At 32.5% G+C, this 23,088-nt stretch overlaps 1 protein-coding gene and 1 long non-coding RNA gene across 3 annotated transcripts in view; one reads left to right on the forward strand and one right to left on the reverse strand.

The window, feature by feature from the left end:
* Positions 1-20,096, reverse strand: part of LOC142225680 (uncharacterized) — an 85,494-nt gene extending 65,398 nt beyond the window's left edge. The window contains exon 1 of one of the 2 annotated variants that reach the window (XM_075295507.1): positions 19,270-20,096. In XM_075295507.1, coding sequence (XP_075151622.1) covers positions 19,270-20,026 — 757 coding nt within the window. In that variant the 5' untranslated portion in view covers positions 20,027-20,096. Of the gene's footprint in view, positions 1-7,862; positions 7,939-19,269 lie in introns of those variants that run through there. The other variant, XM_075295508.1, reaches the window with a different exon arrangement.
* On the forward strand, positions 5,766-6,163 carry LOC142223127 (uncharacterized). The gene is made up of 2 exons (XR_012718586.1): positions 5,766-6,027; positions 6,121-6,163. It is a non-coding gene; the product is annotated as an uncharacterized LOC142223127 (long non-coding RNA).
* Positions 20,097-23,088: the final 2,992 nt, after the last annotated feature.

Here is a 23,088-nt window from a genome sequence, read left to right on the forward strand (position 1 = left end):
TCATGTTTCTTCTCTGCGTACAGCCTTCGTACTAAATTTCTACCATCCGATCCATGCAAGTCAAACTTTGAAAATATAACACATTTCCACTGCTCCACAGGTCCTTTAAGACATTTTTGTAAAAATTGAAGGCGCGTTAACCTATTTGTGACATTTTTGTGTAATCGCAATCCGGCTTCTAAATCTCTACATCTGAAGCTCATGGTTGATATATCCAGTTTAATATAATTTTTGACATCTTGAGATTATATGATAATCTTCTTCTGGCGTAGTCTTAGGGTTTCTTCTACCTCAGTGCACCGTGGTGCAATGGTTATGCTAACCTTGCATACACAAGGTCGTGGGTTCGATTCCTGCTTCGACATATTATGTTTCACCTTAGGGCATACATTGGTAGTAAAAAATTTTAATGAAATTTTCTTTGTGTGGTTATATTTTTAAGGCGTCAATTGGATGTAACCAATTGATTTTACTTGCAGCATACTCCCTAGCATCAAGCATATTATATTTACAAACATTTTATGTCCCAAACATAATATGTTCTAACATATTAATATATATGTCCCAAACATGTTATGCTAGTTTATGAACATTATATGCTTGCACTCAAAAATATTGTGTTAAAAAATTTGAGTTCCAAACATATAATTTTTACACCCAAACATATGAAAAACAGTCGTTTTCGTCCGTGTAGGTATTTGCAAATGGTCAAATTTGCACAGATATATGGTATAATTTATTTTTAATTGCAGTTACATGATGTCTACGTTGGTACATTTCATGGACACGAAGTAAATATGGAATAATTACTCATTGTTGAAATTGAACCAAAATAGAGTGTGTAAAAATATGTGATGGTTGCTTGCACGTCATTATAAATACAAAAAAAACAATGATTTAATTTATAAAAAAAATAAAAACCAATAAAAAAAAAATAATTTCGTGTTTTATTTTTTCCAAGTGGCGTCCTTTTTCGACGACGAAAAAAGTTTTTACATAAAGATCAAAACATTTTAGGTTGTGACCCTGTTCTTTTAACTGTAAGAAAACCATTTTTGACGAATACCATAACATTTTAGATCGTAACCATTGTCTTTTGATTGAAACAAAATTATTTTTGTCAATATAATAACATTTTAGATGAGGACAATTTTATTTTTCTTAGAACCATGTTCACAGAGCCAACATGGTTGCAGGTGAATCATATTATTTTGCTCTTCGAATATGATTGTGACAATCATGTTTCTTCTCTGCGTACAGCCTTCGTACTAAATTTCTACCATCCGATCCATGCAAGTCAAACTTTGAAAATATAACACATTTCCACTGCTCCACAGGTCCTTTAAGACATTTTTGTAAAAATTGAAGGCGCGTTAACCTATTTGTGACATTTTTGTGTAATCGCAATCCGGCTTCTAAATCTCTACATCTGAAGCTCATGGTTGATATATCCAGTTTAATATAATTTTTGACATCTTGAGATTATATGATAATCTTCTTCTGGCGTAGTCTTAGGGTTTCTTCTACCTCAGTGCACCGTGGTGCAATGGTTATGCTAACCTTGCATACACAAGGTCGTGGGTTCGATTCCTGATTCGACATATTATGTTTCACCTTAGGGCATACATTGGTAGTAAAAAATTTTAATGAAATTTTCTTTGTGTGGTTATATTTTTAAGGCGTCAATTGGATGTAACCAATTGATTTTACTTGCAGCATACTCCCTAGCATCAAGCATATTATATTTACAAACATTTTATGTCCCAAACATAATATGTTCTAACATATTAATATATATGTCCCAAACATGTTATGCTAGTTTATGAACATTATATGCTTGCACTCAAAAATATTGTGTTAAAAAATTTGAGTTCCAAACATATAATTTTTACACCCAAACATATGAAAAACAGTCGTTTTCGTCCGTGTAGGTATTTGCAAATGGTCAAATTTGCACAGAGGTCGAATCATACGATAACAGTCCATTCATTTACCCAATAAGAATTTGGATATACCAATCCATAAAGTTTATTTTTTAAGTGGAAGCTAAACAATAAAATTATTATTATGGGAGATATACCTAGATTAAGTTCATGCACCCTCAAAAAAATCGCTTCTTTAACATATGTTCCAAACATATTTTGCAGGAAGCACATATATTATTGGATACTGCCGAAACATTAATATGTTTGTTTTATGTGAACATATTATATGTTTGGAAGCATTTTGAGCCCAAAAATATTATATGCTTAGAAGAATTTTTCTCAAAGACGATTGTGCTCATTCCATAGGCATACTCGTAATTTTCACTTCCACGAAATTTTTTAGTTCTTGACACCTTTTTCTGTAATACAAATAATGTTGACGAAATTATTCACTTTTATAAATTTTTTAAATTTTACCTTTCGCCTGCACGGAGAATCGAACCGAGGACCATACAGTTTGTAAGCCATCACACTATCCACTGGGCTACGTAGCTGTTATGGTCACCAGCAGATAATTATCGTTATAAGTTACATTTATATAGCATAGTGTGCAGCGCCCACGAGCCCATGCAAACATAACATTATTTAACAGAAACATACATTTGTTTGCCACGTGGAGCAGTGGTTAGCATGTCTGCCTTGCATGCCAAGGGTCGTGGGTTCAATCCCTGCTCCGAGCGAACACTTTTTTTTAATTTACACATTTATATATATATTATCATAAAACAGTTTTCCGAAACAACATACCAGCGGTTTCACAGAAATTGTTCTCTTTTGATTCTTTCGCTGTGTTATGTTGATATCTTTCGTCAACTCTCCCGGTTTCCATTTCTTTCTCTATACTCTCTCTGTCGCTTTGGATAAAATATCACAACATATGTATGTTTAGTCGAAATTTGTAAATTTATATATGTTTGCATTCACACATATGATTTTTATGAAACATTTATGCCCCAAACATAATATATTCTAACATATTAACATAGATGTCCCAAATATTTAGTGTTAGTTTAGGAACATTACATGTTTGCACTTAAATATATTGTGTTTTAAAATTGTGCCCGAAACACACTTTGTTTATATCGGAACATATGAAAAACATATTTTTCTAACAGTGTGGTAAGACTAGTTGCAAATGTTTTGAACAGCACTGTATATGGGAACTATATTTAAATCTGAACCTATATCCATGATTATTTTGGGAAAGATCGGTTGATAAATAGGGGACTTATGGCCAAATTTGGGCAAAACGGGTGATAAATATATATGGGAGCTACATCTAAATCTGAACCGATTTTGATGAAATTTTGCACACTTAAAAGGTGGTAATTAAGATTAGTTTGTAGCAAATTTGACGCCGGTAGGATAGTAAATTAGCGCAATCTAACCCCATTAATCGAAATAGGCGATACATATATATGGGAGCCATATCTAAATTTGATCCGATTTTTTTCCAAATTCAATAGCGTTTGTCCTTGTGCCAAAAACAACGTCATATACCAAATTTCATCCAAATCGGTTAATGATTGCGACCGCAATCCTGCGAACAACAAATACATAGACAGACGGACGGGCGGACACTAATGGCTAGATCGACTCAGGACGTGATTCTGAGTCGATCGGTACACTGAAAAAATATGTACGTGATATTAAAGATTACGCAACCTAAATTTTAGGATGCGAAATTTACAAAATATTAAGGACAACTTTCTTTAAAATAATGAAATTTTAATTAAAATAAAGTTTATATTTGCTTCAAAAAATTTTTTCATTAAATTTAGGACACAAATTTTGTAAATTTGCGTCCCTCCGTTAAGGTCAATTGTCTTTGAACTAAGGAAAAAATTTCCTTAAAGTAATTATAATCATTTTTGATTTAAAGAAATTGTCCTTAAATTAACTGAAATATTGAAACTTTAGATTTAAGATAAAAACGTTTCAAATATAGGATAAGACTTATTTTGAGGATTTAGCGTCTTTGGTTTAAAGTTTTTTGGAATTGAGAAAACATTTTTTACGTTGAAGTATCCGTTATAATTTGGATTTTTAAACTGGCATTTGTTTGTACGTGAGTATCTTTATTAATAAACCGCGAAAAGAGAATGAAAATTTGATAAATGAGATCTGTATCCTAATTTTAATTTTATTGGTCCTAGATTTAAAGCCAGATAGGTCGCTAAAAATTCCTTATTCTAAAGAAGCCGCCTCTTTGGCTCGGAATCAATACCAAAATCCTTAAGGGAACGTCAAAATTTTTTGATCAAAGTAAAATTTTTTTGAGTGTATAGAGTTGATAGTCTAAAATCAATATTTCTTGTAGACACATTTTCAAAATAAAAATTATTATACCCTGACCACTATGTGGTTTAGGGTATAAAAACTAGACATGTAATAGCAGTCCATTATTAAATGTAAACTCACTTATGGAGATTTCATTTGGGAAAAAAGTGTTGCACGCCCTCAAAAAATCGCTTCTGTAACATATACCCCAAACACATTATGCTTCAAGCATATATATTTTCAGAATTGGTCCGAACAAAATACTGTTTGTAGTGTTCAAACATATTATGTTTCACCTTGGGCATACACTGGTAGAAAAAATTTTAATGAATTTTTTTTGTGTATATATGTATATTTTTAAGGCGCTAATTGGTTACTTTTACTTGCAGCATACTCTCTAGGTCTCTCTCTTTCTAAACACATATATGTTTATAGGCTATTTCTAAATTAATATATGTATGCATCCAAGCATATTATATTTACAAAAATGTTGTGTTCCAAACATAATATGTTATATTATATTAACATATGTGTATGCTAGTTTATGAACATTGTATGCTTGCACTTAAAAATATTGTGTTAAAAAATTTGAGTTCCAAACATATAATTTTTACACCCACTCACAGAAAACAAATTTGTTGTGCCAACCAATTTCTTTGCCAACCGAATTATTTGGTTGCGTCTACTATCGGAATATAACCTACATAATTTGTTGTAACAACTGTACATAAAATTGTTTGGATAACTACAATTTTGGCATATCAACACTCAAATTGGCAATAATGAAAACAACTAACTATTTTTGTAGGACAACCAAAGCTTGTGAAATTAAATAAACCATCTATTTGTTATTTTTTTAGTTATTATTTAAATATATATTATATTAACATTATGTATTGATTAATGACCTAATACAGAATCTGGACAAAATAATCTTGTAAAACGTATTCCTCTCATGAGCTCCGCTACAGCGGAGATGTTTACAAAACGATATGGCAAATTTTCAGGCACAAGGGAGACCAGGGTCTGAATGCCTTTAGCCTTGTTAAATTGTATTTGACAAAAATTGTGGGCTTCGAAATTTGGATTTGTACTCCGATTTCTTTTCTAAATCCTGCACACAAAAAATTATCACCAAAATTTTTTCAATTAAACACTTAATTGAATTTGGAAACGGATTCAATTAATATGTTAATTGATTCAATTAATTATTTAATCAAATCCGAATAAAAACCAATTAAAAAAATGATTGATATTTGTTACGTTTCCAATTAAAATATTAATTGATTCAATCAATTTGTTAATCAATTCGGAAATAATTTTCAATTACAAACGTGATTGAAATTTTTTCCGTTTCCAATTACACATGTGATTGATCCAATCACCTTTGTGATTGAAACTGAATAATTTTGAGCAATGGAAAGAGCGAAAAGAGAACAAGAGAATGGGTATTTATTCAACAATGTATGATGGAGAGATCAGTCTGTGGAAGTAACTCGTAACGAACGGTTGGGTTTTTGTTTTTCACGTAAATTGAAAAACATGATTGGCGACATTCTGTCTGCTGCATTCAAAATGTGTGCATAAATATTTTGAACGCAACAACAAATCATAGCAAAGGGTTGAAATAAATAAAGTGTGCAACAACAAACGGACACGTGGTAAAGGTTTGAAAAAAATATATGACAGAACGCATTTGAAATTACCTGTGTTTGTGTTTTGTGGTATTGTAAAAATGGAAAACAATCTACGTTTATTGAAGGTAAAAAATTGTGAAATGTGAATACCGTTTTCCATTGAAGCCTGTTTACATTAAACGGACTAAAATAATATATTTTTTATTCATTTCTTTTAGTGACCAATTTTATTTCGTGAAATTGACCAATCAATCCCATCAACTCCATCATTTTATCAAATATATAATAATATGTTTGCAATAAAAAAGTGGGTACCGTATTGATCTTTTAAAATTATAAATTTTTTTCACTCCTAGTTTTCTTAAAACCAAGAGCGGTATGGGTTTGTTGGAAGATTCAACTTGAAGTTGCGAAGTAGCGTTGGCATTAAATTGCATTTTTGTTTTACCTGTCTTTTTCAGTTTGAACCCAAGTAGAGAGCAGTATATCTGGTATATAAACTAATGAGCTGAATTATGTAATGGTAAAAAAGTTCTTTCTTTTGGATTTAAAAATATGAAAAATATCCGATAATAATAAAAATATGTATTTTCCATTTATATTTTTTTCTATTTCCAGAATTTGCAAAGTATCATCAATATAATACCAAATATAACACCAAATTACCGAGCTCCTTAATACACCTTTTTATGCTAAAAGACTACAACTGCAAAAGAAGATTATAAATCTGCAACCTGGAACTAAGAATTGAACTTGATATTCTATGCAGGTAATGTTTAACAAAATTAACTTTTAATTGAACAAAATTAAATTCGAATTATTCTGTTTACTTTCAGAAAAACTAATTTAGCTTACAGGCTGCTGAATTATTGGAAATCTATGCGCATCTACATATTAGAAGGAACATGCTAACATGGTTATTATTATAAGGAAGATAATGATTTATATAATTTATTTTTTCACCCTGTAGTAGTTATTGATAGTAGTTGAAATTGTAAGTTATGTTAGAACAAAACACAAATGACAAGAACCAAATTTATTTGTCTATTGCATAATTCAAAAAATAATAAAATATTAAATATGTTTTATAAGAAACACATATTTTCTTTTATTTCAAAAGAAAAAAACTAAATACGATTTCGCAATATATACATTTTTTGATCGAAATTTATAGCCAATTTCAATTAATTATTTAATTGAATGAATCAAATAGTTGATTGATTTTTGTCGCGAAATTAATTAAAATTTTAATTGATTCAATTAAAACTGTGATTGAATTTTATGTTAAAAATCAATCACGTTTTTAATTGATTCAATCACACAATTAATTGATTCCGTGACAAAAGTCAATTAAATTTTTAATTAAAAATCGTGTTGGTTTTCAATCAAAATGGGTGATTGATACTATTATTTTCGTGATTGAAGACATTTCAATTAAAAAAATTATTGAATCCGCGATTTTCGTGATTGAAATCAAAAAAATTTTTTTTGTGTGTGGAAGAAAAAAGAAAAAGACACAATTTTATATTTTTCGCTTTAATGTCCAAGCTGACCGGGATTTACTTGTGTGTAAAATCTTGAGATTCTCAACTTTGCAAAGAAGATATACGATTGTACGCTTATTGAGCATTTTGATGCTATCAAGGACCGTCTCTTGAAATAGAAAACAAAGTTCTTCATCCACTTCAAACAAATTGCTTACAAAACCAATTTGTTTGCAATTAAAATGTTCGGAAATTTGCCATAGACCAAATACTGCGCTCTTTTTAAATGTATTCGCATTACATGATTATATATTTCATTAGATTGGAGTCACAAATCCACAGTATCAAAAAAACCAAACGAGTTGAAAAAATGCGTGAAAAGGTTAAGATTGAGTGGTATTAATATAATTTGGTGTTTAACTTGCCACTTAAGAATGCAGCTTTCGAAATGAAAAATATATACATATTTAACTTACAATGTTTTTTGAGGGGCAGAATGTTACAAAAATAGAATTATATTCACAAAAATTTGAATTTTGCAGTTTCATATATTTATGAGACAAAAAATATATTTTATTCATATATTTATGAGACAAAAAATAAAACTTATGTATTTGTTGTCATATACACGTCGTCCATAGCAACAAATTCAATGTATAACTATCAAATCTATTAACACAACCAACTTATTTGCTACATAGACCTTCAGTTGGGTATGGTAGTACATTGGCAAAATAAATCAGTTAACACAACAGGGTGAAATAACTTAAAATGGTTGCTTACTTCCATATATAAATAACGGCCAATATTTGGTCGTGTGTACCATCTTTTGGTTATAAAGAGAAATAACTAAGAGTTATTGCTCACTATTAAAAATTGCGAGTCTCGACTATCAAATTGTTGCCGTAATCAAATTCCAACCAATCATTTCTCTGGGTGCAATCGTATGAAAAACAGTCTTTTACGTCCGTGCATGCACCCAAAAAACGTTGTTATTCATAACAGCAAAAATGTTAGCTAAAACAGCAGTTTTTGTTTGCTGAAGAAGGGAAAGCAGTTGCATGTAGTTGTTTCAGCAAACATCCGTTAGTTAAAACATCAAACATTTTTAACTGCGGAAATAGTAAACAAATACTGCTGAATTAGCTAACGTGTTTGCTAAAAGTTTTTAACAAACATCGCTGCTGAAATAGGGAACTGCGTTAGTTGAAATAGCTAACATTTTCCTGCTATAACAGCTACGAATGTTTGTTGTCCTAGCAGAAAACTTTGTCATTTTTTAATTTTTGAAATAAAATAAATCATTTAATACAAAAACTTCTACATTTATTAAATATGTGAATCATCAAACCCAATTTACGAGGTATTGGCAGCTTAGTTGGAGTGTTGTCCAAGGAATATTTTCGTTTGTTTTTCTTCTTTGGACTCTTCTTAGGCTGAAATATTACACCGTTAAGGCAATCTGCAATAAAATTAAGTATATAACCCAATTAGTAAATAGTTATAGGAATTGTATTGCACAATACAAGGAAGTTTAGGGGTTGCTTTGAATCATTTTCATTTAAGTTGCAATAAAAATTGTCAAAAAAAGCTATAATTTTATTAAAAGAAGAATATAACCACATTTAAGGTGAATTTTTACTATTCTGCTATATTAAGGTTTATGTAAGGTTTAGTGATAGTCCGTTATTTTAGGCTCATTCAAACTATTCAGCTGGGGGGTTGGCACGTGAGTAATATTTTACTCACGCACACTCACGAGGGTGAAATCTTATTCATGCACACTTACACACCCTCACGAAAAGAAACTTTGTACTCATGAACGAAAATCTTTTAAATGTCGTGACTCACGAAAAATGTCTTGACTCGCGAGAAACCTCATGACTCACGAATAATTTTATGAATAATTTACATATAGAACCTGACTGAAAATATGAGTATGATTAAAATCGATAGCGTTATAAAACTATTAACACTTACGGTGTCACTAAAATTATAAATGAATTCAACTCGTAAGCGTGTTTTTCCGAAATTCGTTACTCACGCACACTCACGACGATGTTATTTTCGTGACTCACGCACGACATTTGGTTGGTTAATCACGCTCACGCCATTACCAAAAAAATTTCGTGAGTCACGACAATTTCGCGTCACGTGCACACCTCTACTATTCAGTCCATTGCGATACCGCAGTGGGCAACTCCTCGCTTATAACTGAGTTCTGCCCGATTCCATGTTTAGCTCAATAACACGGATCCTCCTTTTTATAATCGAGTTCGAGCGGCGTTTCACGTTGCGGTGAAACAGTTTAGACAACCCCATGCCGGTTTTTGGCACAGTGGCCCAAATACTAAAATCGGCCACAAATCTGAATTTCAACTTAAGGCCGAAATTTCTCAAAAACTGTTAACCAATTGAATAATCTGATTTAATATTCGTATTCTACTCGTGGAGAGCTGTCTCTACAACTACTCCGTATATCCCCCATGCCGATTTTTGGCACAGTGGCCCAAATACTAAAATCGGCCCAAAATCTGAATTTCAACTTAAGACCGAAATTTCTCAAAAACTGTTAACCAATTGAATAATCTGATTTCAGATTCGTATTCTACTCGTGGAGAGCTGTCTCCACCACTACTTGGTATATCCCCCATGCCGATTTTTGGCACAGTGGCCCAAATACTAAAATCGACCCAAAATCTGAATTTCAACATAAGACCGAAATTTCTCAAAAACTGTTAACCAATTGAATAATCTGATTTCAGATTCGTATTCTACTCGTGGAGAGCTGTCTCCACCACTACTTGGTAAATCCCCCCATGCCGATTTTTGGCACAGTGACCCAAATTCTAAATTTTAGCTTTCAGGTTTATAGTCCAATTTTCGCCGACTCTGTGGGATTTTCAATAAATCTTTGTATTTTTTTCAGCACTTTATACATATTTCTATTAAATTGCTTTAGCTTCTTGTGCCTACAGGATGTTTTGCATTAAAAATTAATAATTTTATTTAATATTAATTTTCCTTCATACGTAATTGAGCTATGTTCATGATTTAGCTGAACTGTTGTAGCAACTGAACATAGTTCGGTTTTTGTCTCCGCTAAGATAAAGTTAACTTTAACTTCACGGACATACTTTAAGGACAGATGTATTCCTTTTTTGCGTCTACATCGCTCGTTCTTTCCCTGGCTTTTGATGTGAATAACATCGCCAATTAAAAACCACAACATAAAAAACTTTTTGTTGTTGAAAAACTTTTTGTTGTTTGTTCGAAACCGGGATTGAACCCATGACCCACTGTATGAAAAGCGGGTACGCTAACCAGTGCACCATGGTGGCTTCCGTTTTTACAAATCTAGAAATAAAACAATATATGAATCGTTATCTAATTTTTATCAATAGAAACCCGAAAGGAATGACAAATTTTGTTAACGTCAAATACAATTTACTTACCAAACATAGTATCCATAATAAAAGAAACTTTGGAAAACATATACAACATTTGACGTAATGAGATCGGGATTTTTATTAAAGATAATGGGTCGCTCAGAATCAATTTCTTTTTAAATCAATTTTTTTAATTTACTAAGGATTATAGAAAACTGTACTTGTTGGTTTCAATACTCACGAAAATTTTTAGTACGAGGGCAGTTCGGAAACTTCTTAGCCTAGCACAAAAAGCGCGGTATAAACAGAAAACAGTGAAGTGTTTTGAAAACTTCCATCTCTGTTATGAATACATGTTAAATTTTGTTTCGATCTGGCAACTCCTTTATATTGAAACAGGTGTTCAAAAACGACGCATCCGCAATTTTTTACAATGGAAAATTTAGAAATGCATGCTGTCATTAAATATTTACATAAAAAAAGTTTATCGGGCATTTGTTAACAGTCGGTCAAAAACGCATAAGAATGAGCATTTCTCAAGCTTGTATGGATCGTTTTAAGCGAAATAAAATGGATTTTAAGCGTCGTTTCATAACTGTTGATGAGACATGGATCCACCACTATACTCCAGAGACAAAAGAGCAATCCAAACAATGGACTGAAGCTGGATGAAATGCCCCAAAGAAGGCAAAAACAATTCAATCAGCTGCACAGTGGTCGATCCCTTTGGCCAAAAATAAAAAATAAAAGTTAGAAATTTGTCAAAAAGTGTGGCACCACTGTTTCTTATGCAAACTAGGTTTTACAATGTGTATTTGTTTTGTATTTTGTTTTATTCCATCTGTACTCTTTAAGAACGGCTTCAAAAGAGAGAGCAAGTAAGCAGCTGGTTTTTGAAGTGTGAAAAAGTATAACATGAAGTGCACTTTTAAATAAATAAAACAAAAGAAAAAAACAATTATATCGAAATAAATCGAAATGAATATTGAACTAAATGGTATTAACTATATTTTAAAATAAAAAAATATATAAAACTTGTTTTAAATTTGTTATAAAATCAAATTTTCTCAGTCTCATTGTTTCGTGTTCGTTCTTATATGTAAATTTTATGTAGAGTTTTAGTTGTGTTCACCCCTGAAGTCTCCAATGGGATTTTTTGTGATTTATTAGTTAATATTTCAAGATTCCAAATTGATAAAAATCAGCTGCTTTCTTTTGTCTTGTCTTGTTTCTTTATATCCAAATATGAATTTTTGTGTGGTGTTTGTTACCACTAGTTTACACTGAAAATGTACTTTTCTTATGTATTTTGATCTGCTGAATTCGAAAATGAAGGTTAAAAAATTGTTTATGAAACCGTTTTTGAGATATCCCGTTATTTTTAGTTTCTCTGACTTTTTTCGCTAAAAAACAAATTATACCTCGAGCTAGAAATGTCCGGGTATATCGTTGTTTGTACTTGAATGCAAGGTATTGAGATGTCAAACAAACGTGTAAAATAAAATTTGTGATAAGTTAAGTGGTTCAAAATATATCGATGAAAATAGGGCGAATTTTCAAAACAATCTTGTTTTACAAGGCATATTAAAGAGGTAAAGTCATGCAATCAGGTGACTAATATCGACATTCATCTTGTCAAAGGCTTTGTTTACGTTTAGTAGGTTTGTTTACATTCTTTGTGTACATAAATATTGCTTTTATTTACATTGTGTTACAATACAACAACACTACACATACACAAAATGTCAACTTAAGTGACCTGTCATTTTAGTTTGACTTACTAAATATCATGGGGTGTACACACGTTTGCTCGTAACTTTACCTTTAATTAATATGCCTTGCTTGTTTTACAACTTCATGAAAATCGGATAAAAACTACTGCCCTTGGAGTAAAATCGGTAGATCGGTCTGTACGTGGGCTATACCAGCACATGTGCTGATTCACCTCATTTCCGTTACATCTATTTGTGATCTTAAAATAATTCTAGATTTTAAATTTAGGCAAATCGGATAGAAAGTACGTTTTCTAGAAGCCCAAAAAATAAAATCGGAAGATCGATATATATATATAGGGGCTATACCAACACATGAACCTATAATCATCATTTTCTTCACACCTATTTGTGGTTCTAAAATACCTCTGTATTTGAAGTTGAAGGCAAATCGGATAGAAAATACGGTTTCTAGAAGCCCAAGTAAAATCGGGATATCGGTCTATAAGGGGGCTATATAAATACATGGACCGATAGACACCGTTTTTGGCACTCCTATTTGCGGTCCTAAAATACCTCTAGATTTCCAATTTCAGGGAAATCGGATAGAAACTATGGTTCCTAGAAGCTCAAGAAGTAAAATTGGGAGATCGGTCTATATGGGGGCTATACCAAAACATGGACCGATACACACCATTTTTAGCACACATACTTTTGGTCCTAATATACCTTTAGATTTCAATTTTCAGCCAAATCGGATAGAAAATACAGTTTCTAGAAGTCCAAGAAGTAAAATCGGGAGATCGGTCTATATGGAGGGCTATACCAAAACGTCATCAATCAATCCAATTTTATCATTAAATAGTCCTGACATAATTATAAAGCCGTGACCGAAGTTTCACGATGATACCTATACTGGAAGTATTTTTGGCCGCAAGCGTTTTACCTCAAATGAAGATGCAATACAGTTGTAAACCACTATTTTGAAGACCTTGAGGAAAACTATTTTGATCAAGGGATAGAATTGCTAGAAAAGCGTTGGACTAAGAAGTTTCTGAACCGCCCCCGTATTTAAAAAGCGTTGGACTAAGAAGTTTCTGAACCGCCCTGTATTTAAAAAACTTAAGCTTATATTTTTACATTTCACTTTGTCCTAGTGTTGACAGATTAGGGGCGGTTTTCCCCAAACTGGGGATTTTTTCTCGTGGTTGGGGATGTTTTTTTTTTCTTTTGATTTTGGGGATATGGGGATTTGGCTGGGATAAAGCTGTGGTTTGGGGATTTTTCTGGGGCACTTTAATAATTGTTGTGTACGTTAGCTAAAGGAACTTAAAAAGGAGGAACAATTATACGCAAATGAAGCTTAAAGAGTTACTACCCCCGTAAAAAAATTGTATGCACTCAAAGAAAAGTTTACTTGGATCCAAAGATGTTGACCTTCCCTTAAGGATTTTGGTATTGAGTCCGAGCCAAAAATGCGTCTTCTTTAAAATAAATAAATTTTTAGGGGCCTATCTGGCTTTAAATCTAGGACCAATAAAATTCAAATCAGGATACATATCTTATTTATCAAATTTTCATTCTCTTTTCGCGGTTTATTAATTAAGGTACTCACGTACAAACAAATGCCAGTTTAAAAATCCAAATTATAACGGATACTTCAAAGTATAAAATGGTTTTTTCAATTCCAAAAAAAACTTTAAACGAAAGACGCTAAATCCTCAAAATAAGTCATAGCCTATATTTGAAGCGTTTTTTCTTAAATCTAAAGTTTCAATATTTCAGTTAATTTAAGGACAATTTCTTTAAATCAAAAAAGTGTTTCTTTACTTCAAGGCAAGTTAGCCTTAGTTCAAAGACATGCGGCTTTAACGGAAGGACGCAAATTTACAAAATTTGTGTCCTAAATTAAATGAAAATTTTTGTAGCAGAGATTATAAACTTTATTTTAATTAAAATTTCATTGTTTTGAAGAAATTTGTCGTTAATATTTTGTAAATTTCGCATCCTAAAATTTAGGTTGCGTAATCTTTAATATCACGTAAATATTTTTTTCAGTGTGTGCCACGTGTAAATTTATGTTCTAGACTTATAAAGAACTTTTATTGAAAACATTTTTTTCGTATTTTATTTAAACTTTTGTACGTTACTAAAATACATAAACTAAATCTTTACTTAACGTTTGCTTTGACAGAAAATACATACTTACATTTTTAGTCTTAGAAAATATTTATATGTGCAAAATTATATTTTAGCTATATATCAAAATAAAATTAAGATAGTTTGATTAACTAATACGATAAAGTTAGTATTGCCCTTGTTTATTAGAACTTGCTGTAATCGGTGAGGCATAGAACATACCAAGGTTTTCAGATTTGCCATATCGATTTTTTCCCCATTCTGCCGTAATTGCAGACTTTAGTTCTTTGGGTGTTGTATATTGCTTGGACTTCGCAAATATCTTAGCGGATAATATGCCCCAGAGACTTAGCGCTGGCCAGTCCAGTAAAGGTATACCAGGAGACTTAAAAAAGTTTTTTGTGGGGCGTGCAACATGGATGGGAGCATTATCTTCTTAGAAAGTCCAAACTTCACCATATAACTCATCTGCAAAAGAGCTATATGAGCTTGTTCTAAAAACCTGATTCTTGAATTGTGACCAAACGGTCTTACGAAAATAAGACCATTTGACCTATAATATCTTATAAAGTGTGAGAAAAAAATACAAAAAAGAACCCGTAAAAGTATCAGCTATAGTTTTTGCATAAATGTCCATTTACTAGAAACACACAGTCTCAAATGTTCGTATTTTTCGTTGATTGTTAAAGAAGTTTATACAAATGTATATTAGACCTCACTAATATTGACAATATTTATAGCTTATTTAGATTAAAGCATCTACTTTAAAATAACATCGAGAAATAAATCGAAACTAAGTGGGAAAATAGAATTTGGTGTCTTTTTCGAATGTCCTTCTAAGTGGACATCGGTAGTGAAAGGGTTAAAATAGTGTAAATTACTATTTGTTATGGGTCATATATTAAAAAGGGTGACTTGTTCACAAATGTTATTGCATAATCAAAAAATACTAATTGTTATTTAATGTTTGAAGTTATGTTAGTACCATTTGTTGGATTTAAACTTAGTAGAGGAGTTTAAAAACTAATTTAACCCCCTGTAGCTGAGGTGGTTTAATTTTAACAATACAACTGACGTGGGATCCAGCAGACCTCATTTCTAAACTGATATCCTACGTTAACATTTCTGATCAAAAAGTTGTTGGCCATATTATTCATAAAAACATATGGTTATTAAACACCCAGAAAAAAGTGCCTTCGAAACTAAAGGAAAAAATGTTTATCAATCTAGTTTAGCCATTTTATTTCCATTAAGTTAAATTTTTGTGTGAAATAATAAAATTTACTTGTTTCAGTAAAAAATCCTAAACTGAAAGCAGTTAGGAATAATTCATTAACTAGAATAAGGCATGGAAATTTACTAATGCTGTTTTCTTCGCTGGGTATAAGAATTTACTACTGAACAAGAAAATTTTATTCACTGATAACAAAGCATTCGTAAAATTAAACAAACCCCGAACTAAAACCAAGTTTCCTCAAATTTAGTAAAATTTCTTATAAAACGATAACACTGAACTCTTTTATTATAGAAAGCTTATCATACATACGAATAACACTTGGCATAAAAAAATATTTAGCATATAGGAAATTTTCCTATATTTCTTTTATCTACCTGTAATCGATACCTGTCATCGATGTAATCGATATGTTTGCGCGTGGGTTGTTTTTTTAGTTTGAATCGCGTTGTTATGGTATACGGAGAGATTTTTTAAAAAATAATATAGTAAAACAATATAATAAATAACAAATAAAATATTTATTATTTTAAATTTGTGAGAAATTTTTTCGTTTTTTTTTTTTTCAAAATTATTGAACATAAATAACAAACAATAAGTCTATCAATGTTCGTGATGGTGCAGTGATGCCAGGAAGTTTTTTGAAAATTCCCTACGTTTATATTGAGTTCAATTTCTTTAAAATTAATAGTCAATATTATATCCGTCAATAAAGGGACCAAATGTTCAATAATATGACATTTTTATTCGGATTTCGAACATTGCAACATCATTGCTCATTTTTAACACTACCAACATTTTTCTTGTGGACTTTAATGGCCGCGTGTTTCTTCAGGTCAGATTTCTACAAATTACGAACTTTCCACAAGCATTGGTATTTAAAATCGTCATTTTCGACCGCCTCTAGCCAACCCTTTAAGTCAACAGTGAGCCAATTTGGTCAAAAAAGCTATTTTCTAAATTTTGTTGGAATGGTTTTATGTTATTTTCTTCACTAGACGACATTTTTCTAAAACATTAAAAACTGTTGTGAATGTAACAGTTGTAAAGCAGTTTTTGAAGATATTCCGGAATAAAAATCCTACATTTACTATTTTTATGTTAGCCTGACGCCAATGCAGGACTGTTTAATGTCCAAGTCATTTAAACTACATATTAGGGCTGTTTTCTTTTAGCACTGGACGCAACATTTGTATGGGCTATCCAGAACATCGTTGCACTGGTGTTCTATCCAGAACATCTCATCAGTGCAAGTCGCGCCGATGTTGCCAGATTGTATTTTGATAAAGTGACGCTTCTTCGATTCACAATAGCACTTTGTTGTGACTAATTTATCGAAAAACAAGAATTTTAAATAGTACAGTGTCATAAATAATCGCAGCAGTAAATATTTATTACTAATTGGAGCATTTCATACATTAAAAACGCAAGATTTTACTTATTTTCTGTGATTTTTTTCAAACAGCTGATGACAGGGTTGCATATTATTCGAGATGTCCTGGATAAACGTGTACTCTGTTTTCTTTTAGTCCGTGACTGCTTAGGATATCCAGTGCGAAAAGAAAACAGCCCTATTATTACAATACTTATTCGAGCTTATTGAACAAGTTCTTTTCAGTAACTTAATAGTACTAATTTCCTTAATCTTCTTGTCCAATAGGCTATAAGTATTGTAATAATATGTAATCCTACATTTATATACACGAATCCGCGTATGCACTGCAAGTGATCTTTGTGTTATAAAATATTGAGAGGCATCAAGTTGACAAAGCCATCATCTGTTTATGAACCATAATGGAAGCGTTTATTCCTGAAAATGAAATCTATTTACACATTTGTAATTAAATACCAATGCAAAAACATCTTTTGAGCTTTTCTAAATAAAATCATTACAATAACATCGTTAACGGTGAATCGCGTATTCCATTAGTTGAAGCTTTGACTACCATATATTTTGGATCTTCAAATATCTGGAATATTAAGGAAAAGTACTCTTCTTGTTGCAAAATGTAGTAAACTATGGAAATTGGAGAAATTCCCTACATTTGTAAAAAACAAATGAAAAATCTGTCATTTTCCTACCGATGTAATTTTAGGAAAAAATCCCTACAAAAAAGGATTTTTCCCTACGCATGGCATCACTGTGTTGGTGTATAAAGAAAGAAAATAGCAACAGAATAACAACCCCCTCATTCGTCTTCATTTTGGAATCTTCAATTATCAGGTACCATTCATACAGTGACGCTAACCTTTTGTGAAAAAATTGGTTTATGATTTTTTATATTTGCAGGTATTGAAATTGTAAAAGGAGGACAAATCGTTACGCAGCATCTTATTAAAAGTGAAATGAACAAGAAGAAGAAAAGCATTACGTTTTAAGTAACTTTACATGGAAATTGGAAATAGTGGAATAATAAACTAATATTTCAAGGCCAGTCGATGCTGTTAATTCTTAATACATATATTTAATATATTAATAAAACATGTCTTTTATTTAAGAAAAAATGCCTATATAAATAAACAAAACTGTATTTAAAAACGAAGGTAAGCAGTCCTAATTTTGAAGTAAAAGGTTTACCAAAAATATGTAAGATTTGTCCAATTGAATGAAAAAAGTTTAATAAAATCATTCCATATATGAATTCAATTCAGTAATGTTTTTTCATTCTGTAGTATAGTGGCACATAAATATAGGAAAATTTTAACTTATATATGGAATGCATCGTACATAATTTCTACGAAAATCACATCGTTCAAAGAAATAAAAATGTATTTGGTGCTATACGAAGTTTAACTTTCTTCACCATGAGTTCATTTTAACTTAAAGAAGGGGTCACTTTTTTCTGGGTGAGCAAACACTGACCGAGCGAACATAAAGAGAAAAGGTACTGAGAACGGAGAGATCGATGATTCGTACTTTAGGAAGATACGCACGAAAATTTATTTTGCGGTGTCTGTCAGCTATTATTTTTAAATTGATTGGAATTTGCTACTTACACTGAAAAAACAGTGAACCTACCAGAAGGAAAACTTTCTGTTAATTTTAGGAAATTTTAAACATTTTTAGAAAATTTTAACTAAACAGTATTACAAACGCTGGCATCACGCCTTTGTCATTAAAATAAGTAAATATTTTTCGTCAAATTCAAGAAAATTTATTAGACATAATTAAGTTTTTCAACTTGTTAAAGAAAAATTTGTAGTTTCAAGGAGAAATTGGAGTTCAAAATTGCAAGAATGTCTTTAGTGACATACGAAGTTCATGATGAACGCATTTGTAGTAAAATTTGCAAATTTAAAGAAATACTGAACTATTTTGTGGAAGACAAGAGGGTTAATGTGAGAATACTAAATATTGCTTATATATAAATATTTTTTACTTTTGTAGTGCTATTTTAGTTACACTTACCATGCTCCCAAGGATTCGCCGGTTCTAAGTAACCAGTTACTAACTCATTGTCGCTTTTTGGAAATGATACGCGACGGGGAAGCGAAACAGAACCATCCGAAGATTTTCGTACCATGTTTGGGGAAGCTATGACACCAGCAGTGCTGGACTTTATTAAGCTGTTGTAATATATAACTGACGTATCTGTTGTTGGTTGTTTTGTACTATTTTGCATCTCTGTTAGAGAGTCATCCAAGTTAGAGCTGACGCCCTGTGGCAACGACGGTAACGATAATTCTGTCGAGAGTGGAATATTTGCATTAACGTAGTTGTTACTAGACTGATATGCTGGTTGTATCAATATATTATCACACACGTTCTTTTGTCCATTATTATGTAATTTAACAATATCGATATTGCTTGCAGCATTCTTTTGTGGGTAGTTATTTTCTTTTTGCCATTGTTCTACATCATCGGTACACTTACCAGGTACAGATGATACCTGGGGCAAATTCGATTTCGGTAAGTCAATGTTGGATGTATTACTATGGACATTTGCAAGTCCCGCATTCGTATTTTCGATTTGTTTTGTACTGTTTCTATTTTCTTCAGTTATTTTAACAATATGATTACTCTCCACAATATTGATAGTCTCTAATGTTGTTGCTGTTGGATTTTCATTAATTGTTTGTGATTGTTGATAGGTTAATTCTTGATTTTTTTCTTGTATGTATTCTTCTTTGCATTCGCTGAAATTTTCATCTTCAAAGCTACTCATATTAACGTTTTCCGCTTATTTTGTATCCTTTCAACACTATTCACTTCGTATTTATTTTACATCAGGTCAATATCTGGAAATAAATGTTTTGTTATAATTTTTTTAATGAGTTTCTTTTTTTCATGCCGCATTAACTAATGAGCGAAAATAGCGGCTATTCGTTGACGGCAGCACTAAATTTAAAGGTTGATGTCTACATACTGTCTGCTACAAAAACTTAACACACAGTATCGGACAAAACATTTACAACTACCATAAAAATTTCAATATTTTGCCATAAGAAAAAAAGAGTGTTACAATATTCCGAGTTTTTAATTTATGCTGCTGCATAGTGCATGGAATAATACGAGTATATAACACTGGAAACTACTCGGTAGGTTACTTTTTGAGGTTTCTGAGAAAATACGCCAGGAAGCACCCTACTTTGGCAAAATTCTGTGTAGCAGGGACATAAAATCCAGTTAGAAAAAAACCATCGGAAAAGCGTTGTAAAAGCAATGTAAACAGTTGATACACTGTGGGAAAAAGCGTTGTTACAACCCCAACATGATACTAGAGTGACCGCAACTTATATGGGGCAAAAAAATGTCGGAATCTTGTTCGCCTTAACCCCACAAAACGAATCCCCTTTCCAGATATTGGGATAGCCAAAATTTGAGCCCGATTAAACGACGTTAACACGTGCCGCTGGTCGCTGAGTCAAACCGAGTTACGCCAGCCTTTAGCTTCGAAAGCGCGACCTGGTGCCACTAGGAGCATTCTCCTTAACCCCACAAAACGAATTCCCTTTCCAAATATTGGGATAGCCAAAATTTGAGCCCGATTAAACGACGTTAACACGTGATGCAAACGGACACCATTTTAGTGTTGGTCTTAGCAGCGCCATTGTAAGACCAGTAAAGGACGTGGAGGAATAATTAAAGGCAGTCCTAGTAAGTAAATGATCCTGAAAGTGGTTCAAGTTAATCTGCATAATTGTGAGTTGGATTCTACTAATCTTATCCTCCATTTACTTAGGCACAAAATAGACATCGCCCTGGTGCAGGATCCGTGGACGAACAAGGGAAAGGTAATGGGGCTAAGAATTATGTAACATTTTATGCAAATTGAAATAAAATACAAACGTGTATCTTGGTAAAAAAAAGATATAAGGTGTTTCCTTTTATTATTTTTTTTTTTTGCGGTATGGATCAAACTGTGCTTATTATAAGAACTCATCGGCGAATTTTTTACACAACGATGTCATCATCCTACCACCCTGCATTGTAATCGAACTGGTGAAATACTACAGTGAGAGAATAGGATTTTCATTACTGGATGTGATGCTAACCCTCATCATGAATTATGGGCTAATACTGACACAAATCCGATAGGTGAGAGCCTTATGGAATACTTTCTGGAAAAATTGTGGTTCATAACAGGGGAAAGTATTGCACTCTCGAGTGTCGGACACCGAATCAAGTATTAGATTTGACGTTCAGCAATTTTACAAGGAGGTTTAGGGTCTCTGACTGCAAAGTGTTTAACGTGATCAGCTACTCGGACCGTAGGTACATAAAAATCAAGTTAGAAACCGTGTAGAAAACCTTGGTAGAAAAGTTTAGGAATCCAAGGACATTTTCGGCACCATCTAAATGATGCACCGACATTATGGAAGAACAGGAGGCTTATTCAATTTTTAAAAATGGATTCAAGTTTTTAAGAATTTATATTACAATGAATATTATAAATATGAATAAGATCTGTGAATTAAGCACTCCGGGTTTCAAACTTTTGCATAATACCGGTAGCGATAAAAATCGAACATGTATAATTGCTAAGAAGGAACTAAACTTGTTTCTGCTTCCTTCATTGAGCAATGCAGACACTGTCCTAGCCAGTCTAGAGATATCCATATGCAAATACTGGGTATCTTCGATCTACATAGGTCATGATAGGGAGATGCCTCCATGTGCCGTTAAGACCTTAGTTGAGGAGCCACTGAAAACAAAGACAAAACTCATTATGGGATGCGATGCATATGCACATCATAGTATTTGGGGAAGTTGTGATACTAATGCAAGGGGAGAGTCGCTAATAGTTTTTTTGCGTACTAACCTGGTAGTTTGCAATTAGGGAGATGCACCAACCTTCGTCACCAAAAACAGGCAAGAGGTTTTGGACGTCACATTGGCCTCTACGGAACTGAATGATAAGATATCTGAGTGGCAAGTTTTGAGGAAACATAGCTTCTCAGATCATCGCTACATCAGTTTCAGATTGGCTGTTCGTACTTCAAAGACCATATTTCCGCCAAATGTTAGGAAAGCTGATTGGAATAGGTATAGGGTAGAGGTGTGCACGTGACACGAAATTTTCGTGATTCGTGCGTGAGTCACGCTCATGACAACAGCGTGAGTGTGCGTGAGCGTGATTAACAAACCAAAATGTCGTGGGTGAGCGTGAGTCACGAAAATAATATCTTCGTGAGTGTGCGTGAGTAACGAATTACACTCACGAAAATATTCCTGCTCACAAACATTAAATGCTTAAGAGTTAAATTCAATTACAATTTTAGTGACACCTGGGATGTTAAGAGTTTAATAACACTCTCGATTTTAATAATGCTCATGTTTTCAGACACTTCGGTAAGGTAAATTAATCATAAAATTATTCGTGAGTCACGATATTTGTCGTGAGTCACGGTATTTTTCGTGAGTCACGACGTTTTCGTGCGTTAGTACAAATTTTCTTTTCGTGAGTGTGCGTGAGTCCTACCAAAAAATATCGTGCGTGAGTGGTTAGACCTATAATGCTATATGGTGTTGTAGTCTGGTGGCCGGCACTTCAGCAACCGACAGGTTTAGACAAAGTTCAGCGTATGGCGTGTTTGTGTATGTCAGGCGCATTCAGTAAGACAGGAACAGATTCCCTTAATGTCATGCTGAATCTATTGCCTTTAGACATTTTGGCCAAACAGTCAGCTGCAACAACGGCTGTGCGGTTGCGCGAGCTATTGCTGTTTTCGGAAAAAATGTACGGTCACAGTTCGGTCCTCAAAATAATGCCAGATGTGCCTAAAG

Source organism: Haematobia irritans, chromosome 2, assembly GCF_050003625.1.
Source record: "Haematobia irritans isolate KBUSLIRL chromosome 2, ASM5000362v1, whole genome shotgun sequence".
NCBI lineage: Eukaryota > Metazoa > Arthropoda > Insecta > Diptera > Muscidae > Haematobia > Haematobia irritans.